We start from the raw sequence: 21,034 nt of genomic DNA, 5'->3' as shown, positions 1-21,034 counted from the left end.
TGGCCCCCAAACTTGAATGCACCTTTCCCTACATAATGGTTCTTCGCCACTTTAAGTGACTTACCAGGATTTTTGCCAGCTCACTTCACAACATTAAATAAAGCAGATTCTTAGAGTTTGTACTAATTTCTCCTGAGAATCATTTTGGGGCAGCACTATGTAATTCTGTCCTGCTTTGTTGCTCTCTGTTTCTTCCTTTTAATTCGTTTATGCTCTTCTCTAGGAGACCAAATCAAAGCTCATGATACCATCTACATGTTTTGTTAGTCTATAAAGTGCTACCAGACCAGTTTTTATTTTTTAAGTTTTTCCCTCTAATGTCATTCTCCCAGGTTTTTGTCAGGGACTTCTTCCATTTCTACTTCCTCTTCCTGCAATAAAGGCTTTTCAAAGGATTTTCTAGGAACTCTCCTTATATCATTTATCGTCCTCCATTTATCCTAATTTGAATTTTTTCACTTGTTTCTAAGTATCATTGTCAGTTTACTTCCCAGCTTTCATTTGTAGTTTCTGAAGCCTGAGTTCAGAAAATAGTTTAAGCACATGCTTAATTTTAAGCCTCAGTGAGACTTAAACATGTGATTAAATTTAAGCTAGGGATGTTAAATATTGGCTAACTGAATAGTTGATTAACCTCATGAATTCTTATTGATTAGTCGACTCTTCTATGGTCCCCAGGGACGGGGACGGCTGCCAGTGTGCTCCAGCCCCACTCCTGGGGACTCCCTTGCCACCCCACACTGCTGCCTCTCTACCAGAGGCAGCAGCGCAGGGTGGTAGGTGGGAGCGGGTCCACGAGGGGAGCCAGTTTAAAAACCAGCTCCCCTCATGGACTGGCTGCCTGCCTCCCTGCACTGCAGCAGCCCCTGTCCAGAGCTGGGGTCTGAGCTCCCAGACCTGGCACGAGCTGGAACTGAGCTGGGCTGCCTGCCCACCTGGCTCCTAATACACTTTAAATGCAGAGCTGCAGTGGGATTAGGTCCCAGACCTGGCGCAAGCCAGGACTGAACCATGTTGCTGGCCAGTCTGCTAAAAAAAATTATTACCGGAGTTGGGGGAAATGTGTGTAGTCTATAGCATTAACCTCTAAACTTTTGCTTATCAGTTAATTGGTTAATCGACTATTACATCCCTAATTTAAACACATTTATTTCCTAAATAACAATGCTTTCCTGAAACAGGGCCAGAATGCATTGTCTTGGAAATTGTCTTGTCTTTTGCATATATGATATAGTTTGTCCTCTGGAGTCTCTGTTCAGAGATGTTAGTCTGCTGAAAGCGCACTACTCAAGTTTATAAACTAACCACCACTTTTCCTTAAATTTAGTCTCCTTGATCTGCTTCTGCCTATGCTCAAGTGTATCATTCCAGCAGTTTTTAGCTTAGAAACACGGGAGTTATTCATTTTCTAATGCTGTACGAAAAATCATGAACACAGATTAGATGTTTCTTTAGAAGCTTGTTCATTTTCCAGAATGTGAAAGTTGGCAGATGAAAACTGAAACCTCTGAGAAGGTTGTTGAAACAAAAGAGACATTTACATAGGCAGCAAAGAATAACCCAAGCTGATCACTTTTGAAAGATAGCTACTTCAGCAAACCTCTGCTCGCTAGCACCATATAAACTCAAACAAGCACAGCAGAATCTCAGTGTTACAGACACCTCAGGAATGGAGATGGTTTGTAACTCTGAATAAAACATTATGGTTATTCTTTCAAAGTTTACAACTAAACATTGACTTAATACAGCTTTGAAACCTTACTATGCAGAAGAAGAATATGGCTTTCCCTTTATTTTTATATGTAACATGGTACTGTACTGTATATGTTTGTTGTTGTCGTTGCTTTGGTTCCTGCTGCTGCCTGATTGTATATATTCGATTCCAAATGAGATGTGTCATTGACTGATCAGTTTGTAACTCTGGCATTCGTAACTGTAATGTTCTATTGTATATCTAATTCATAAGGATTTGTGCCACATACTGAATGTTTTTACTGATGCATTCTAGATTTTCTTTGGAGATTTTCTATCCGCGTACTGACTAGTTTTGACTAGTTAACCAAGATTGCTGCCCAAAACAAGATAGCTGCCTGTCATGCTTTAGTACTTGCATCTCTAATTAATGAGAGCTAAGTGGAGTGGAGTTTTATTTTAGATTTTTTCATAGGCCTGCTAATTATTTCTAATGTACCCAGATGTTTTCAGATTAAAAGATACTACTGCATATATACTTTACTCGTTTTATTTATTTTTCTGATAGTTCAAGCTGGAAAGCCTCACTTCTTGGCAGTTGATTAGAACCATTTAGCAAGATTTTTGACACTGTGGTTCTAAGTGAAATACTACATTCCAAATTCTTTTGTGCTGGGAAGAATTGGCAAACTGCACTGCCTAGCATGGATTATGCTTTTGATATTGATAGAAAAACAGCTGTGATTTGCAAATGGTTGACTTGAATGAAACTTGAGCAACTGTACTTTCTAGAGAAATACAATTATTTTTGTTGTTGTTATTATTATTATTATTATTGTTTATATTGCAATAACACCCAAAGGCCCCCAGAAACAATTTCACCCCATTGTGCTATGCACTGTACTGCTATAGGACAATATGGTCCTTGCAAGAGTTTATAATCTAAGGCCTTGATCCAGAAAAGCACTTAAGCATGTGCCGTAGTGCCCTTCCTAAACAGTGGCATTTTCCTGAATCAGGGCCTGATTTGAAACAAGGAACAAAAAAGGGTCTGATCTAACTCCATTGGCATCAATAAGAGTTTTGCTATTGACTTGAATGGGAGCAGGAGAATGTTCCTAGTGAGTGTAACAAACCAATAGAAAGGACACAGGGAAGGAAGTATACATACCACTCAAATATTTTCCAAGAGATGTCATTCATTTCAGTCCTAAATTTCCTTATGTTCCACTTCTAGTGTGCAAAATTATTCATCTCAGAAAGAAAGGATGATGATGGAGCTGAGGATACAGAAAATTTCAAGGAAGGACCATTGCAACACTTAAACTTCCCGTCCAGAATAACTCTGTTGTGCCTTGACTTCTGTTACTCATTGCATCTCACATTTTGGCTGTGTTAGGGTGAAAGCTATGGGAACAAGGGATAATGCTGCAAAAATAAAACCTATACAGAGATGCAGCTTGATCATGCAAATTCTTTTCACAAAAAAGCCTCTGCTCCTGAATGCAACCTAACTAAGGTCTTATGTAGACAGGCTATGTGCAAAGAATTTGCAAGATTGTGCCCATAGATTTGCCCATGTAGAAAGCACTGGGCTCGAATATTAGCATATTGAATCAGAAGGCTGTCTTCTTAATGACTCACTGATTTTGATCTTAATTTTAGAAGATCCAAAGGACAGACAGAATAATGACAAACCATTACTATGTACCCTTATGGGACATGACATTGCCTAGCTGCCTACAGTTGTTACATTACTTATCATGAGCTTTTGTGGGCACAATCCGCTGAAGAAGTCGGTTGTGCCCACAAAAGCTCATGCTACCACCTACATGTTTTGTTAGTCTTTAAGGTGCTACTAGACTAATTGTTGTTTTTTAAGTTTTTCCGATTACAGACCAACTCGGCTACCCCTCTGAAGCTTTTGAACATTACTTATGTTATTTGAATACTGAATATATGTAGATAATTGGTCTTTCAGGTCAGCATGTGTAAAAGACGGATATGGTATCATGAGCTTTCATCATCCTCAGATGAGCAGTATGATGAGAAAAGGGCAAAAAAGACCTTATCTCTTCACTCTGCTCATCTGAGAACATAACATAAGAACAGCCACACAAAGTCAGACCAAAAATCCATCCAGCCTAGTATCCTGTCTTCCGACAGTGGCCAATACCAGATGCCCCAGGGGGAATGAACACAACAGGTAATCATCATGTGATTCCTCTCCTGTTATCCAGACAAACAGAGGCTAGGGACCCCATTCCTGCCCATCCTGGCTAATAGCCATTAATGGACCTAACCTCCATTAACTTATCTAACTCTTTTTTGAACCCTGTTAAAGTCCTAGCCTTCACCACATTCTCTGAGAAGGAGTTCCACAGGGTGACTGTGTGCTATGTGAAGAAAAACTTTCATTTGTTTGTTTTAAACCTGCTACCTATTAATTTCATTTGGTGATCCCTAGTTCTTATGTTATGGGAACAAGTAAATAACTTTTCCTTATTCACTTTTTCCACATCAGTCATGATTTTATAGACCACCTTAATCTCCTCTTTTCTAAGATGAGAAGTCCACGTCTTTTTAATCTCTCTTCATATGGTACCCGTTCCAAACCCTAGTCATTTTTGTTGCCCTTCTCTGAACCTTTTCCAAGACCAATATATCTTTTTTCAGATGAGGGACCACTATCCAAGATGTGGGTATACAATGTTTTTATATAGAAGCAATAAGTTATTTTCTGCTTATTCTCTATCCCTTTTTAATGATTACTAACATTCTGTTTGCTTTTTTGACTGCCACTGCACTTTAAGTGGATGTTTTCAGAGAACTATCCACAATGACTCCAAGATCTCTCTCTTAGTTGTAGCTAAATTAGTCCCCATCATATTGTATTTACAGTTAGGATTATTCTTTCCACTGTGCATTACTTTACATTTACCAACATTGAATTTAATTTGCCATTTTGTTGCCCAATCACTTTGTTTTATGAGATCTTTTTAAAGCTCTTAACAGTCTACTTTGGTTTTGACTCTCTTGAGGAGTTTAGTATCATCTGAAAATGTTCCCACCTCACTGTTTACCCCTTTCTCCAGATCATCTATAAATAGATTGAATAGGATTGGTCCCAGTACGGACCCTTAGGGGACACCTCTAGTTACCTCTCTCCATTATGAAAAGTTTATCATTTATCACTACCCTTTGTTTCCTGCCTTTTAACCAGTTATCAATCCATGAGAGGACCTTTCTTCTTACCCCATGACAACTTACTTTACTTAAGAGCCTTTGGTGAGGGACCTTGTCAAAGGCTTTCTGGAAATCGAAGTATACTATATCCACTGGATATTGTTTGATGACTCCCTCAAAGAACTCTAGGAGATTAGTAAGGCATGACTTCCCTTTACAGAAACCATGTTAACTTTCCCCCAACAAATTATGTTCATCTATGTGTTTGACAATTTCATTCTTTACTATAGTTTCAACTAATTTGCCCAGTATTGCTGTTAAACTCACCCGTCTATAATTGCCAGAATCACCTTTAGAGCTCTTTTTAAATATTGGCATCAAATTAGCTATCTTCCAGTCATTAGGTACGGAAGCAGATTTAAAGGATAGATTTCAAACCAGTTAATAGTTTCGCAATTTCACATTTGAGTTCTTTCAGAACTCTTGGGTGAATGCCATCTGGTCCCGGTGACTTGTTACTGTTAAGTTTATCAATTTGTTCCAAAACTTCCTCTAATGACACCTCAATCTGGGACAATTCCTCAGATTTGTCACCTAAAAATAATAGCTCAGGTTTGGCATCTCCACAACATCCTCAGCCGTGAAGACTGAAGCAAATAGTTTCGCTGCAATTACTTTATCATCTTTGATTGCTCTGTTAGCATCTCAATCATCCACGAGCCCCACTGGTTGTTTATGGGGCTTTAGGAAGTGGATTTTGCCCACAAAAGTTCATGATGCTAAATTCTATCTATCTATCTATCTATCTATTTATCTATCTCTCTGGGTATGTCTACACTACCCTGCTAGTTCGAACTAGTGGGGTAATGTAGGCATACCGCAATTGCAAATGAAGCCCGGGATTTGAATTTCCCGGGCTTCATTTGCATAAGCGGGGCGCCGCCATTTTTAAATCCCCGCTCGTTCGAACCCCGTGCTGCGCGACTACACGCGGCATGAACTAGGTAGTTCGAACTAGGCTTCCTAGTTCGAACTACCGTTACTCCTCATTCCAGGATAAGCCAGAGAAAAGCGCCAGTCTGGATGCTTGAAAGTAGGAATAAGAGATCCTCCGGAAAAGAGCTTATTTTCTGGAGGATCGCGTCCAGACTCGCGCTTTTCTCCGGCTTATCTACAAGCCGGAAAAAAGCGGCAGCCATGAAAATGCAAATCCCGTGGGGGATATTTAAATTCTTTGAAGCAGCAAGCATTTGAAATTGGCGGGATGAATATTATGGATGAAGACATAATACATTTCCAGTGACTACAGTAAACTTCCGATAATTCGGCACCTTTAGGATCCAGGGGGTGCTGGATTATCAAATATGCTGGACTATCAGAAGGAGGGGCTATGAGGGGTCTGGGGTGAGGTGGGGGGATGCCACATCAGACCCCCTCATAGCCCCCCCCTTCCGATAGTCTGGCTCTGCCCCAGGCGTCCCCGATTCAGCCGCTGCTGGTCAGTTTCAGCAGCAGCTGAATCGGGGACGCCTGGGGCAGAGCAGCTGGGGTGCTGTTGGGTTGGTCCGGTAGCGCCGCTCTCGCGCTGCGAGACCAACCCGGCAGCACCTCAGATGCTCTTGGGGATGCCTGGGAGAGAGTATCTGGGGTGCTGCCGGGTTGGTCCCGTAGCGCCGCTCCTTGGCACTGCGGGACCAACCCGGCAGCACCCCAGCTGCTCTGCCCTAGGCGCCCCTATTCAGCCGCTGCTGAAACTGACCAGCAGCTGATTCCAGGAAGCCCAGGGCAGAGCAGCTGGGGTGCTGCCACGTTGGTCTCGTAGCTCCGCTCCTCGGCACTGTGGGACCAACCCGGCAGCACCCCATCTGCTCTGCCCCAGGCGTCTCCGATCCAGCCGCTGCTGTCCCAGGTGTCCCCAAGAGCAGCTGGGGTGCTGCCGGGTTGGTCCCGCAGCCCCGAGGGGCGGCGCTACGGGACCAACCTGGCAGCACCCTAGCTGCTCTGCCCCCGGATTCTGCGATTCAGCTTCTGGTCAATTTCAGCAGCGGCTGAGTTGGGAAAGTCGGACGCAGAGCAGCTCCAATTGTCCGGCTGCCCCAGCACTTCCGGGTTCCTGATAGTGCTGGACCATCAGGAGTGCCGGTGCATTGGGTGCCGGACTATTGGAGTTTTACCGTACTAAGACAAAGATGAATATTCTGTGTCATTATCTTGTAACGTACTGAGATTATTGCTAGTAACTCAGCTAAGGTTAGAAAGGCATCACTACCAAATATACACAAGCCTGGACTGGAAGGGGGGCTCGTGTGCTTTTCAGCAAACCTGGTCAGTAACGTCACATACAAATACTTTATGCCTTAATTGTGGAGAAATGTATAGCAAATTTCAAAACATTAACTTTTTCTACCCTGATTCCATTTTTTAAAAAGATGATATGGAGACTGTATTAAAGTTTCTCCTCTGTGTTGTCTTTCTCTTTTTAACTTTGGGAAAATATATCACTGCTTTCCAAATCACCAGGAAAGTCCAGATTTTCAGAAGCTTGCTACCAGCTTTGCACTAGCTTTGACCACTTGGAAATCTAAAAACAACAATAACAACAACAAAACAAAATAAAGCAAAAAAGAAAAAAAAGGACTTAGATAACCTATGTTGAGAGGGCAAACCCATTGTCTTCAATGATTTGTTCCTCCAAATTGCAGTTGCATGAATGGAGGATCAGATGCGGTTTGGGTGAAAATGTGGCACTAACTTGTTTTAAACAACTGAGTCCTCATTAATATGCAAAGCTGTATTCATATGATTAACATTGCACATGGTGAGCACTGCAGCTGCAGCAACTATGGAGAGGCACTTCTCACCTGGCCCCAAGGTGCATTGGTGAGAGAGAGCTGAGAGCCCTTTAAATGGCTGCAGGAGTTTGCACAGTGTGCTCTGGGCAGCCAAGAGGCCTGAGGAAGCTGGGACAGCTCTGAGGGCTGAGCCCACGGAAGCTGTCAGCCTTCCTCCCCCTCCCCCCCGCATACACATATATTATAAAGCTCCAACATATGGGAGTTTATTTAGAATGGAGTCAGTGCTTTCATTTCCAAAGAGCTTAGTGAATAATTTGAAGCATATAACTTATTCCTGCTCCTAAAGTATCCATAAGCAAATTGCAAATTCCACAAACTTTTTGTGTGTGACTCAACCAATGTATTTTGCAATGCTGTATGAATAGCTCATGAATCATGAATAGTTATAGTTTAGTTCAATACTTAATGTTCAAAATTTGAGATGCCAATCATTAGTATTGATTAGTCGATCATAAGTGACATGGTGGGACGGGGGCTTTGAATCTCTCCCAATGGAAGGGACAGCACAATATGCTAGGCAACAGTAGCAGAGAAACAGTATTAGAGAATTTTAGGAAATTGTGAATCTTTTTGTTTGTGGGCCACACAAATCTGGCCTGAGGCATCTTTCCTAGAAGAATTAAGCTACTGTCACATTTATTGGCTGGATGCAGAGTTTCAATTTACTTTTTTTTTATCACATTACCATAGTAAAATTGTGCAAAGGCTATCCTGCCTTCCTGTTTCCATGTTTAAAAAAAATCCAGTTAATTGTATCAGTGTAGTTTAGATAGTAAGTAAATATGTTCCTAATTGGAATGCACTCATTTTGCGGTTATGAGATATGTGAAGAGGTTCTACTTTTACCGTATGCGACATGTGTTTAGTGTTTGGAAATACAGGGACGTGAATGGTTCCCCATGGAGCTAAAATTTGTACATTATGATTTTGACCAGAAAAACGTGCACTTTTAAGGGAGTTGAGTAAATGTATCATCATCCCATCACCTTTTTTTTAGCTGTAAGTCCCATACACAGCCACTGAAGGCTACCACAGATGTATTTTGTGAGGAAAGAGTACACACATTTTTTCTTAGCATATGATATAGTCACATGACATAACACGACATAAAATCATGCCAACATTGTTTACATGTACCTATGGCTTCTGTTATTTCTGTGTCTCTTTCTTACCACTCAAAAGCTTTTCTCTTTGAAGACAGTTGTGTGAATTGAAAGACTCATCAGAGGTTGGAATATTGTTTTCATCCCCCTGAATAATCCACCCACTTTTGGTTTAAATCTGACCAGCTTTGGGTACAAAGTTAATAGCAATGGATGTAAATGCCCTTGAGAGAGAGAGAGTGAGTGTGTGTGTGTGTCTAGGTGGTCAAAGGGTGGCAGTTTTGAGTTATTAAGAATGATTTGGATTAGCCCCAGTCTCTGTGGGTCATTAGGTTCCAAACAGATATTTCACATCTGTTTCTTGTTCACAGTCACTAACAAAGAAGCACAATATGTACACAGTCACAATTTTAGATGCATGTCTGATCCTTGAAGGAACTGAGCTAGCTACTAAAAAAAGTATAGCCATACCTCATATTCAAATTTACAGATTAGGAAAAAGCCCAGAGGTGAAAGGTCATTTAAAACAGTTGAAAGCATTTTCTAGGGATTTCCTGATTGGGGAGGAAAAAAAAGAGTCTACGAAGTGTGCCATAAAAGCCAGAGTAATACGTGAGACAGTTTAATGGGTTCCATTCTTGATGAAAATCTTGAAACAGCTTCACTAATATGGTATCGAAATCCAATATGCCCAGCATATTATCTGTGTGAAATGGCTTATTATCTAGGATGAAAAGGCTTCAAGGGCAGTTCTGAATATTAAAATGTTCAAACTGTGTGGGGTATATATTTGAATTGAAAAAAAAATCAAACTAATTATTTTTTTAAAATTGTGAAAACAGTGACACAAATCATTACCTTTGACTCTCTTTTATTTTTAAATTCTTGCACAAAATTTGTTTTTTTTAAATCTATGGTAAGATTGTTACACATAACAGTGTAAAGTTCACATCTAACATAATTCTAATTGCTTTCACTTCTAATTTGTCTTTCAACCAAGGATCTAAAAGCATTTAACTATGTAAATCTCACCAGACTACTTTGAGATAGGGAGATATAATTGTGTATGAAACTATAACTGAGAAGTCTCCTTGAAAGAGTGGATTTTAAGAAAGGATCCAAAGGAGGAGAGGGCAGAGGTATGGCAGGTAAGGTGAGGATGGCATTTTCTTGTACGCGGTTAGCAGGAAAAAAGGCACATGGACGAACATAGGAGAAGGATGTGAAGCAGTCAACTGAGCAAGCTGGACTTAGGGGAGCATGACAGTGGGTAAGGACAGAAAAGCTGAAAGTTGTAACTAGCATTGAAGGCAAAATCAAGAAGCTCGAAAATGATTCTATGATGAGAAGAAATGTGCGTCTAGTAAAACAATTTTTGTGTGCAATCACTGATGTTAGATAGACTTCCTATAATTGTGTGGCAAACAATGCAAGTAGCCTGAAACAAACCAAAGCATTTCTTTTAGAGAGGCACTGAGCACCATCTAGTGACAATTAGTATAAGAAAGAAAAATACAAACCAGAACTCACATCCAGCTCACATTCAGCTCAGAGTAATCTAATTGACACAAACAAGTAGTATGGACTACATTGTGCCTGGATTGAATGCCGTCCCAATACTGTACTGCATGTTCCTTTTTAATAAGGCTGTCATTTGGTATTATAAACAAAAATCTCTGTATTTGTGGAGACAATGTCAAAAAGAAACTGATGAGTCTCCCTCCCCCCCCCCCGCACTGATGACGCAGTATATTAGAAATTGAAAGTTTTTATGGAAAATGTAGACATAGAGCTACATTGTATCTGAAGTTGCATGGATCCAGCAGCTGGAAACACATGAGCAGGGTAATGGAGAGACAATTTCCATTTTGAACTCCAGATTGAAGAAGCAAGCATGGAAGCCTTACAATTCTGGCCCTGGTTTGGGAAGGTGGATTATTTTCCCATGCACCCCCCACTCAGGCTATGTCCAGACTGCAGACTTCTTTTGGAAGAGAGCATCTACACAGCAAAAACTAATCGAAAAAGCAATCTGCTTTTTTGAAAGATACCATCCACATTGAGTGGATGCTATCTCGCATTTAAGTTGTGATTAGTATGGACAGAGTGGCCACTAGGGTACCTGTGCTTTTTTCCTGGAGGCCTCTTCTTTTGAAAAAAACCCCTCTTCTCCAGCCACACATGCCTTTTTCTAAAAGAGTTATTTCGGAAAAAGGCTTCTTCCTCATAGAAAGAGGTTTACTGCTGTCGGAAAAAGCCCTGCGTTCTTTCAACTTTCTGTCGAAAGAACACAATTGCAGTGTGAACGTAAGTGTAGTTTTTCCAGAAAAATGGCGTTTTTTCCAGAAATATTCTGCAGTGTAGATATACCATTTGTGTGAGCTTTATTTGTATGAGGGGATGTATTTCATCTCCTGTCCACAGATTTACTGTTGTTGTTTTTTTCTGAATCCAAGGAAAACAATGAGTTAAAGAGAAGAAGTCCAAGTGGAGAGTTTCTTGAAAACTTGATCAGAATACAGTTTTCCCCCACACACCCTATTGGGCTAGCTTGACCAAACTGTACAAAAAGCTCAATGCTACATTTAAACAGAATATTGTGCTTCTTTAAATAACAACTCTAAAAAATATTTAAGTAAGTGGCACTACTGCAGGAAGCTATGATGGAATGACCAGATGTGTTGTTCATTGGATCAGAAAAAAAACCCCAAAACACCCCTTCCTTTTATTAAAATCTACATCTAAAAATAATACAATAAAAACTGTTTTTATTTTTTCTAGTTATTCTGTATGCTGTCTGGTATTACTTCAGATATATTTATTACACGTGATAACTGTTATTTTTGGTGGGAAGAATGCTTTTTTGCATCCAGATAATTTTGCTTGATATATTCCAAGAGATTGCAGTCTTCACAAGTAGAATTATTCCTCTTTTTGGACTGAGCCAAGTCATTCATAAGTGTTTAGCGAGAGCATTACTGGAAAATATTTATATTTAAAGGCATACTGCCCACTTCAGAAAACATATGCTGCAAGCAAATAAATTAATTTACTTATGATACTAACAATGCCTTAGAGTATTGAAAAGGAAAGAATTTTAAGAATGTGATTTTGCCTGCTGCTATTCACTTTTTTTACTTTTAGTATTTCTGACTGTTTGGACAATGAACTCTGATGAGATAAGTAACTTTTACCTATAGAGTTATAGAATTTAACTTCGAGACAGTTGACAGCAAGTGCAGGAACTCTTTTGCCTTTACAGAGCTTCACTGAAATTTCCAAGGCTCTGCTAGAGTGACCAGATGTCCTGATTTTATTGGAGAGACCCCAATATTCTGAGTCTTTTCTTATATAGGCCCCTACTCCCCATCCCCTGTTTTCATACGTTCTATATGATCATGCTAAGCTCTGTCGAGGCATAATTAATCAGCCTTCAGCCAACTGCATGACTGGGGCCTTAATTTCTTGGATCCTTATCCAGTGCCAACTGAAGTCAGTGAAAAAATTCTTGTTAACTTAAGTGGTATCATTTCAGGCCCTTTGTGATAGGCTTCATTTCAAATAGTGCACAGGAATTATTATATTATTTAAAACAACTATTTAATTTTTTTAAAATTGTAGAATCATTTTTGTTAGCCTTATATTTTATAAAAGTTTGTTTTTACAAAAATTAAATTTTGGATGAAATTGAACTTCATTCAGAATGTCCTTTCATTTAATTACGAATTTAAACCAAAATTTAAGGTAACAATAAATTACTTAGCATCATGCCCATGTGCAATAGATGGTAGAAAAGATTTTGCTACTGTTGATGTTTCAAAACTATCCATATCAAGATTGATTTGCATATATAAAGAAATTCTCAAATTAGCTGATAGAGGATTCTTAACTGAGTGCTGATATATGTTTCTAGTACGGAGATTTGTGAGCACTTAAACCCCACCAGACACCAGTCAGCATTCATGGAAATCATATATCACCTTGTGCAAATTCTAATCCTTTGATACACGAGACTACAGAATCATTACATAGACTCTGTCTATATTTTTATGATGAAATATGTCTCTGCTGTCTGACTAAATTCTTAGATAAGCATAATTTACAGGGCAGATGCCTGTTATTTTAAAAACAGATAATAATTAGAACTGAGTCAAGTATGGGAATTCCATTTTGTGGAGAATTTTGAGATTTCAAAATTTTGTTTTAGTTATGATTTGGAATGAAAACCAACATTTCAAATTTTTTCATGAAAGAAATTTCTAAAAACAATCAATGTTGGATCAATTAAATATTAATAATCAAAATATATCATCTCAAGTGTGATTTTTATACATAGTTCATATTTTTTTAAAATATCTATGCAAAAATTGTTTTTTGTTTCCTTGTTTTTGAAAAATTTCATTCTGAAAATGTCAAAACTTCCTGTTTTGACATTGATAGAATTTCCTTCCCTCCTTTTTTTCTTCATAAAAATATGGTGCTATTGATGTGATTTCATGAGCATTTCTATTTCAATATAATTGCATTTTGTAATGGAAAACAGTTTCACAGAAGTTTTTCCAACTAGATCTAGTACTAATTTTCAAGAAGCTGATCTGTATTATTTGCATAGGCAAAACACATAGGAATTCAGTAGAAATTTTGCCTGTGTTAAAAGCTTGATATCAGGCCCTAAATAGTATAATTCCGCTTCAAAACTGTATGCAGCACTTCATCCATATAGTTAAGAAATAGGGAATTGCATGAATTTATAGTCTAATACCTTTCATAAAACACTGGGCCACTGCCAGGCCTAGCAGGATCTGAAACAAGATAGTCTATAAGGGTATGTCTACACAGTGGAGATATTTTGGGATACCAAAGTATCCCGAAATAGCTACTCCGTGTCTTAGAAACACACTGGTTATTTCAAAATATTTTTCAAAATAACGGACACACTATTTCGTTATCCCTGTAAATCTCGTTGCACGAGGGTTAAGGGATGGTTCGAAATAGCACATTATTTCAAAATTTGGTGCTGCATAGACAACGCCATATTTCAAAATAGCCTATTACAAAATATACTTGAAATAAGCTATGCAATTTGCGCAAATTGTGTATCTTATTTCAAGTTTAGAGTGCTGCGTAGACACTGGTTAAATGTTAAATGTTGTGACAGTAACTTTAACAAGACAAATTGCGGATCTACTTAAAACGTGTCATTTCATGTTAAAATATATATTTCCCACATTCTAACATTCTCATATTCATGATTTATAGAATACAGAATCTAAAAAAATCCTAGCTATAGCATGAAAATCAGTCAGCTTCGGAATGTTTTAACAGTACACTTAATTCAGCTGCCTAGATGTGTTTTTAAAAATATATGCAGTCCATGTTATGGGACATGTAGAATATTAAACATTTTTCTCTTTGGGAAATTTTGTTTCCCTTTTTAAATCTCAGACTTCCAAGTAACTTTGCATCATCAAATCTCTGGGTCTGTGTTAGGGTTGCCAGATGGTTTTAACAAAAATACCGAACACACTTGACATTACATCACAATCTACATTACATCTTATTTAGAAAATACTGGACATTTGTATTTTCTCGTTTATATTTTCTCAGTTTGTTTCCTGAACACAAAGCTCAAATACTGGACTGTCCGGTACAAAACCGGACACGTGGCAACCCTAGCCTGTGTAAAACCCAACTGGAGTAACTTGCAAGGCCTGGAGTAACTTGCAAGGTCAGGTCTTTGCAAGTCAGATTTCTGAGTCCCCTTAATAAACAAGAAGATTAAGTTTAGAAAAGATAGCAGCACTGCTCATTCGCTAAGATCCTGACTCAGCTGAAAATCTATGTAAATGCTCGTGTCTATCACTATTCAGGAAAGCACTTGTGTACGTCCTTAATTTTTAGCATATCCGTTGAGTCAGGGCTCATGAGAGACTTTACTGGGCTCCAGGGAGAGTTGGCTCCAGCCCCCCAGAAGGGGCTGGGCCTTGGGCAGAAGGGTCCGGGTAGGGGCTAGCCTCCCCCAGCCAGCTCATCAATACTACCAGGGCCACAGGGCGTGAGCTGCTGGGAGCTCTGGGGGCAATTTAAAGGGCCAAGGTCTTGGAGGCTGCTGCTGCTGAGTTAGTGGCAGGTAGGAGCTCCAAGCCCTTTTAAATGGTTAGGTCCTGGGGCAGCTACCCCCTTTGCCCCACCTGTCAGCGGCTCTGCATTGAAAGTCAAGGGACTTAAGCACGGGCTTAAAGTTAAACTTGTGCTTTTCTGCACTGGGGTTTATAGATGGAGTTTTGAAAGTGAATGAAAACTTGAACAGAAAAACACCAAGGCAAGACAGGGAGATAAGCTTAAGAGAGAAATACGAAGTTATAATGGGGATTGTTTGCTGGTCCTAGCAGTCTTTCCTGTCTAGCACTTTCTTGTGTTTTTATCTTATTTATTGACAAAAGTAGCCGTTTAAAATATCTTTGAACCATTCTTGAAAATAATAAGTAATGTAACAAATTATTTTCTATCTATTTGATCTTAACAATTTCAGGAAAAAACAAAATAATAAAAAATATTTGTATTGTTTTTCTTTTGTAATGGCTGTGATTTGTTGGGCCAGTGTTTTCCCATTTGTACAATACCAATGCCCAACCCTGCAATCAAATCCATGTAAGCAAATCCCTGTGCCCCTGAGGAGCACTAATGATGTCAAGGACTATGCATAGGCTCAGGTACTGCCTGTGCTTAATGAACTTGGAAATTCATTTATGAAGGTTTAAATCTGCAAAATATTTAACATCCTATGGATTCTATAAGAAATGTTACATAATAGTAGAACTTGGTAAGATCTTATCTGTTGTCCACTGACATCAACTGAAGTCACCAGGAGGTTTGGTGAATGTAGGCTGGAGAGGGATTATAACTGATGCATGCTTTTAAATGGGTGTGTAGGAACTTCTGGAGTCTTTTTGCATGTTGGTGAACTGGAATTGATATTTCAAACTGCATAATAATTTTGAGCACAAATATAAACTTAAGTTATGGAGTGGAAGTCACCCAGCATAAACATTGTACAATGCTTTGAAAATTTCAACAAAAAGGTCTAATCTTTTGACTGTCTTGCTCATTGTTTGGAGATGAAAAGGGAGGAAACCAACATCTCCCTGAAGTACAGTTACTGTAAACTGCTTTCTTTTCTTACTGTTCATACTTCAAATGAGAAAGTAACCACTATTTACTGACTTTGCACTGGCACAATAATGAAATTTAATTGATACCAATTGTAAAAAAATACCATAAATTCCAATTGGACTATATATACATTACCATAGGCAGACAGTAAATTATCTTATTGCAATGCTAACGCTGAACTATTCCAAAGTTGTGAGTAGGTATGCTGTACTAACATTAAATCATCCCCTCATTCTTTGTCCCATTTACCTGTTTGTTGGCTTCACCTTTCTACAATAGGAGCTCTTTTGTAGCTTTCTTTAAAGCAAAACATAGTGTCTAGCAGAGGAGAAGTCTGTGAATGAATAATCAAAGGCAGGTAGGAAATGCTGGAAGGAATATGGGGCTCGGTATGAATCCCCTAGAGTGAAACACAGAATCATAACTAAATCTATGGGCAGAATTTGTCCCTGTGCTGGTGCAAAGCCCAAATCAGGGAGGAAGGGTAATGAAGGTTTGGTCAACCTCTAAGCCTTGTTAGGGCAGCCTTGAGGCTTTTCAGGGAGCCAGGGATTAGTTAGGGTACAAGGCCACCCTGTAAACACTCCTTCCTACTCACCAGAACACATACCATCTTCCCACAGTGTGACCTGGAACAAATCCTGAACCATGAATTGTGCCCTATTTTTTTTTACTTCCCAAGTGCTGTGTTGTGAAAAATTTACACTAATTACAAAAGGGGGAGTACTACACAAATGTTATCCATTGCACAATGGAGCTTTGCTTTCCCTTTGCTTCAGAAATAATAGAGTAGAGGGGCAGTGAGGGAGGATGAGCTTGCAGGCACTGGCTATTTCTAGAATCCTGCATGGATACACAATTTATATCCGCAGCCACATCCATATCCTCAAAAATGAGCCGTGGATATCTGCAGATGCAGTTATAGCCACAGATTTGCAGGGGTCTAGATAAAAAATTTGCATCTGCATCCACAGCCGTATCACATCCATATTTACAGATGCAGATACCCACGTCTATAAAGTGGACAGCCGCGGATTTGCAGGACTCAAGCTAGTTTGGTTTTTAAGTGTGAACCCACTAAGAGGCCTCCAACTTATTTTCCTGCAAACACTTTATTATTATTATTTATGTTTAATTTTGCTTGCAAATAAAGCCCCCCAAAACAGCTCTGTGCCCCATTATGTGAGGCACTGTGTGTTCAGGTGGCAAAAAAGACCACGTACAGTTCCTCTTATGTCATGGGACCCTGGGACCCATGGGGCCATGCAATTACCTATTGCAAGACTGGGGCTACTCTTCGCTAACATCCTTATATCTTGTTTCATAAAGTTTTTGTTTCAAACTTAAAATGGCCATTTGGGAAATCTATGCAGTCCTTTAAAATATGCCTTATGGACTAAATCCTGCTCCCAGCACCACTCAGCCCTGGTAACCGGGTTCTCCAGTGGAGAGGTGTTAGGTATGTAGGGAGGAGGAATCCTGTCTTCTGCTTAAAGAGTGGTTGTGAGGCTGCAGTGGCTCCCATGGCCTCTTTGCTCACTTTCCACAAGTGGGTAATGACTGTGGATTAGTGAGGTCACACAGCCACCAGCCTGCTCCCGTAACAAATGCAGTCAAGCCTACAGAGTTGTGTCCCATAGAATGTAGCTGGTAAAAACTCCCACCTTATCTCTGAGAATCCAATTCCTCCTTGCACAAAAGTTTTGCTGCTTCCATGCCTTTGCTATAATGCCCACAGTATTGGGGCCAAACATATCTTCTGTTAAGTGAAAGGGAAAATCTGTTTTCTAGTTACACTCCCCCCACCATGTCATTAACAGAGAGGAAACTGACAGAATGATAGTCCCTGAAACAATTTCCACTTTTACTTTCAAAAAATGCCCATAGTTCAGTATTGTCATTGCAAGCATTCAAGAAAACATGAGTTAGGACTCCCAAACACCATGAGATTGGCTTAAAACCCCCTGAGTTTAAAAATAATCAAAGTTGGGTGCTTATTATTTTTCTTTTTGAACCTTTAGGAGTTTTAAGGCTTGTTTCCTAAACCATTGAAGGCTGCAAGCTTATTTTTGTTGGGATTATTTTGAGGGGGAAAGAAAGGAAGAGAGTTGTTTTATGAAAGTTGCAAATTGCACATCATCTCCTGCCTCCACAAGGTGGGGCTTTAACAAAAACATCAACTATTGTGAGACAATAAAAACACAAGAGCTGGGAACAGTGAGTGTTTGTGTACATGCTTCTTAACTTAATCTACAGTGTGTAACCTTTCCATCGTCCCCCAACTCATAACAAAATAAATAATATTGCCAGCAGTTCAGCACTCATGAGCTACCCTTTGGAGACAGAGATTGTCTTTTGCTAGGTGTTTGTACAGCACCTAGCACAAAGGGGTTCTGGGCTATGCGAAGGATTCCTAACCACTATGGTAATAAAAATAATTATAATTAATAACAAAGCCGCATCATGCACACACTCAGTTCAGAGGAGGGAATAAATTATAGGCTCCCATTCATTTGCTTTGGAGCTAAAAAAAACCTCACCACAGTAGACCAGACAAAATATAAATTATCAGTACCTCAGGTTGCTAGGCATGAGATCAAGGCACATATTCAGACATGATGTAAATAGATTCAACTTCCCTGATGTCAGTGGAGTTGCACCCGATTACACCGAGTCTGACTTTCACCCTGAATTGGTAAATCCCCAGGGGATAGCCTATCTGAAACCCTGACAAATTTGGCCCATTTCTTCTGACATCTGCATCCTGCTTCAGAGTGGCATGTCACACTTACTGCACATCAGATCACACCTGCCTAAGCTGTCATAGGCAATTGGCCTTTTTTTTTTTTTTTTTTTTTTTTTTGTTAAAAAAATCTGGTAGCCGCATATCATCAAGAAAAACAACATTGTTTTTAGGACCTCTTATCTCTTCGCTCCCAAATATCCTGTTTCTTCGAGCTGCAGTAGCCAGGACCAATAGAAACCTCTTCCTGCCATTGGCTGACTTCATTTCCCAGAGTTAGCACAATCTCATCCGCTCTAAACAACCTCATCAAAACTTCTTTCTGGTCAGAGCGAAGCAATAATTATTATTAACAATTATTAGCGATCAATAATCTTAATCCTATTATGGCAAGCACTATTAAGGTAAGGAAGGGGTACATTTTTATTGGATCTTTTTGCAATAATATATTCTTTGGTTTCCTTTATCAACACAGATAAGTTAGACTTGGGCAACACCCCCACTGCCACAATAGAGGACAACAAGATTTCCTTTGTACTGCCTAGTAAATTTCCTTTTTCCTACTCCAACCATCCGCAAGGCTTAAAAACTTCAAACTCAGAAAAAAATTGGGTTTTTTAAAATCACTGTTCAGTGCTGTGGATTGCATATGCAAAGCTCTTTTATGAGAGCTTCAAATTTTCTTGTTAGGTATCATTTCTGACAACTTGGATGGGTATTTGGATTGCCATGGGGATAGGTTGTTCACTGAAAGAAAGAAAAAAGAGTTCCTCAGAATGCTAAACCTTTGGATACTTTTAAATGCTTCCCGAATTGACAGGGACACGAACATTTGCAAAATGGAAATGAAGAGACATCAGCTTTTGTTTTTTTTGTCATGCAGATGTTACAGATTTGTTTTTGTGGAAACTCTATGCCGATATTCGGGATTTTTCTTAAATGTTGTTTCAATGGTGGTGGCATTCTTCTTGGTGTGTCTTTTTGTCTTTATTTTTTGGACAATAAAAATCTCTCATTGGTTCATAACTAACTTTTATGAGTAAGCTTTATTTTATCAGCTGTTTAAAAGATTGCTTTGTTGAGTTTTGCAGGTTTCTTTGCTCAGATAGCTGAATAAATTGATCTATTTCTTGCTGTATTATGTTGCAATAGATAGCAGTTACAGATATAGCAATAGCTATGATTAATTGCAGAAGAAAGCTAACTGTAGCTGAATGCCTGGCGATAATGAAACCAGTGCAAAACTACACATACAATAAGGACTCTGTGACAGTTTTGGAGGTTTTTCAGATACAGGATCGAGATATTTAATCATTTTGAGGTATTATGAACTGTTATACTTTTCCAATTATGATGCATGTATAGTAAATGATATAGAACAGCTGCAGTGCTAGGCCACTAACTAATTGAAGATGAAGTTTGATTCCTGAATAATTTTTGCTTTGTTGTTTGAATTCGTTAGGTGTTTTATTCTCTTTTTGTTAAAAATCTGAATTGAATTTGAATTGTGTGTATGTATACGTATGTATATATTTATAAACCAGTTCGTTTTTATCATTTGTTATCAGGGATGTTTTCAAGAGCCTACCTACAGAGTACCAAATCTGAATTTACTTTGCATGGTGGGCCAACATATGTCATATGCTGAGTAACCTCTTCAACAGCTGGGCTCCTGTTGATTACAATGGCAGTTTACAGGCACTCAGCACCTGGCAGGAGGCATTCAGCACTTTACAGGATCAGACTCTATATGAAAATTTTGAGGTTCATAAAGTCAGTGTGTTTGCTGCTAAGACAGAGTGCTGTGTATTAATTTAGTAGTGGTGATTTGACATTTATAAGCACAACAGTCTCCCTGATGTGAGTGAGAAATTCTGCTTAAAAATGTAAGGCATAATATGCCTGCGTGCAGTATAAGGGTTATTGGGTTTTGGTTTTTTGGGTTATTTAGTTTATTTATAGCTACAGCAAGGTTAATAACTATTATAACAATATTGTATTTTTATTATACTACTCCCTTCCAGCACTGTGATATGAACAACTAGCTGAATTTTACATGGCAGTTCCTTAAATTCAAGCTTCAGTAGAGATAGCAAAGGTCTCCAACGTTAAATAATTAGATTTTGCCTAAGTGATTTTGTCACCTCTTTTGGGGCAAATTCCTACAGTGGAATTTTGCCTGATTAAGATCTGTAGGATTTTGGCCTCAGTCCGCTGGAAAGGCCTTGGTTTTGATGCCATGGCCATGACATGTACAATGTAAATTAACTAGGGAAAATTAT

General features: G+C 39.1%; 1 protein-coding gene across 5 annotated transcripts in view; it reads left to right on the top strand.

Moving 5' to 3' along the window:
• ERG (ETS transcription factor ERG) overlaps positions 1-21,034 on the top strand; it is a 217,829-nt gene that overhangs the window by 112,202 nt on the left and 84,593 nt on the right. Inside the window, exon 1 of one of the 5 annotated variants that reach the window (XM_006111789.5) lies at positions 18,902-19,156. The exons of the other annotated variants lie outside the window; for them this stretch is intronic. Coding sequence (XP_006111851.1) covers positions 19,139-19,156 — 18 coding nt within the window. The 5' untranslated portion in view covers positions 18,902-19,138. Of the gene's footprint in view, positions 1-18,901; positions 19,157-21,034 lie in introns of those variants that run through there. 5 annotated transcript variants of the gene reach the window in all.

Source organism: Pelodiscus sinensis, chromosome 1 (genome assembly GCF_052426305.1).
Source record: "Pelodiscus sinensis isolate ZL-2025 chromosome 1, ASM5242630v1, whole genome shotgun sequence".
Taxonomy (NCBI): domain Eukaryota; kingdom Metazoa; phylum Chordata; order Testudines; family Trionychidae; genus Pelodiscus; species Pelodiscus sinensis.
This window is presented reverse-complemented; position numbering and strand designations above follow the sequence as displayed.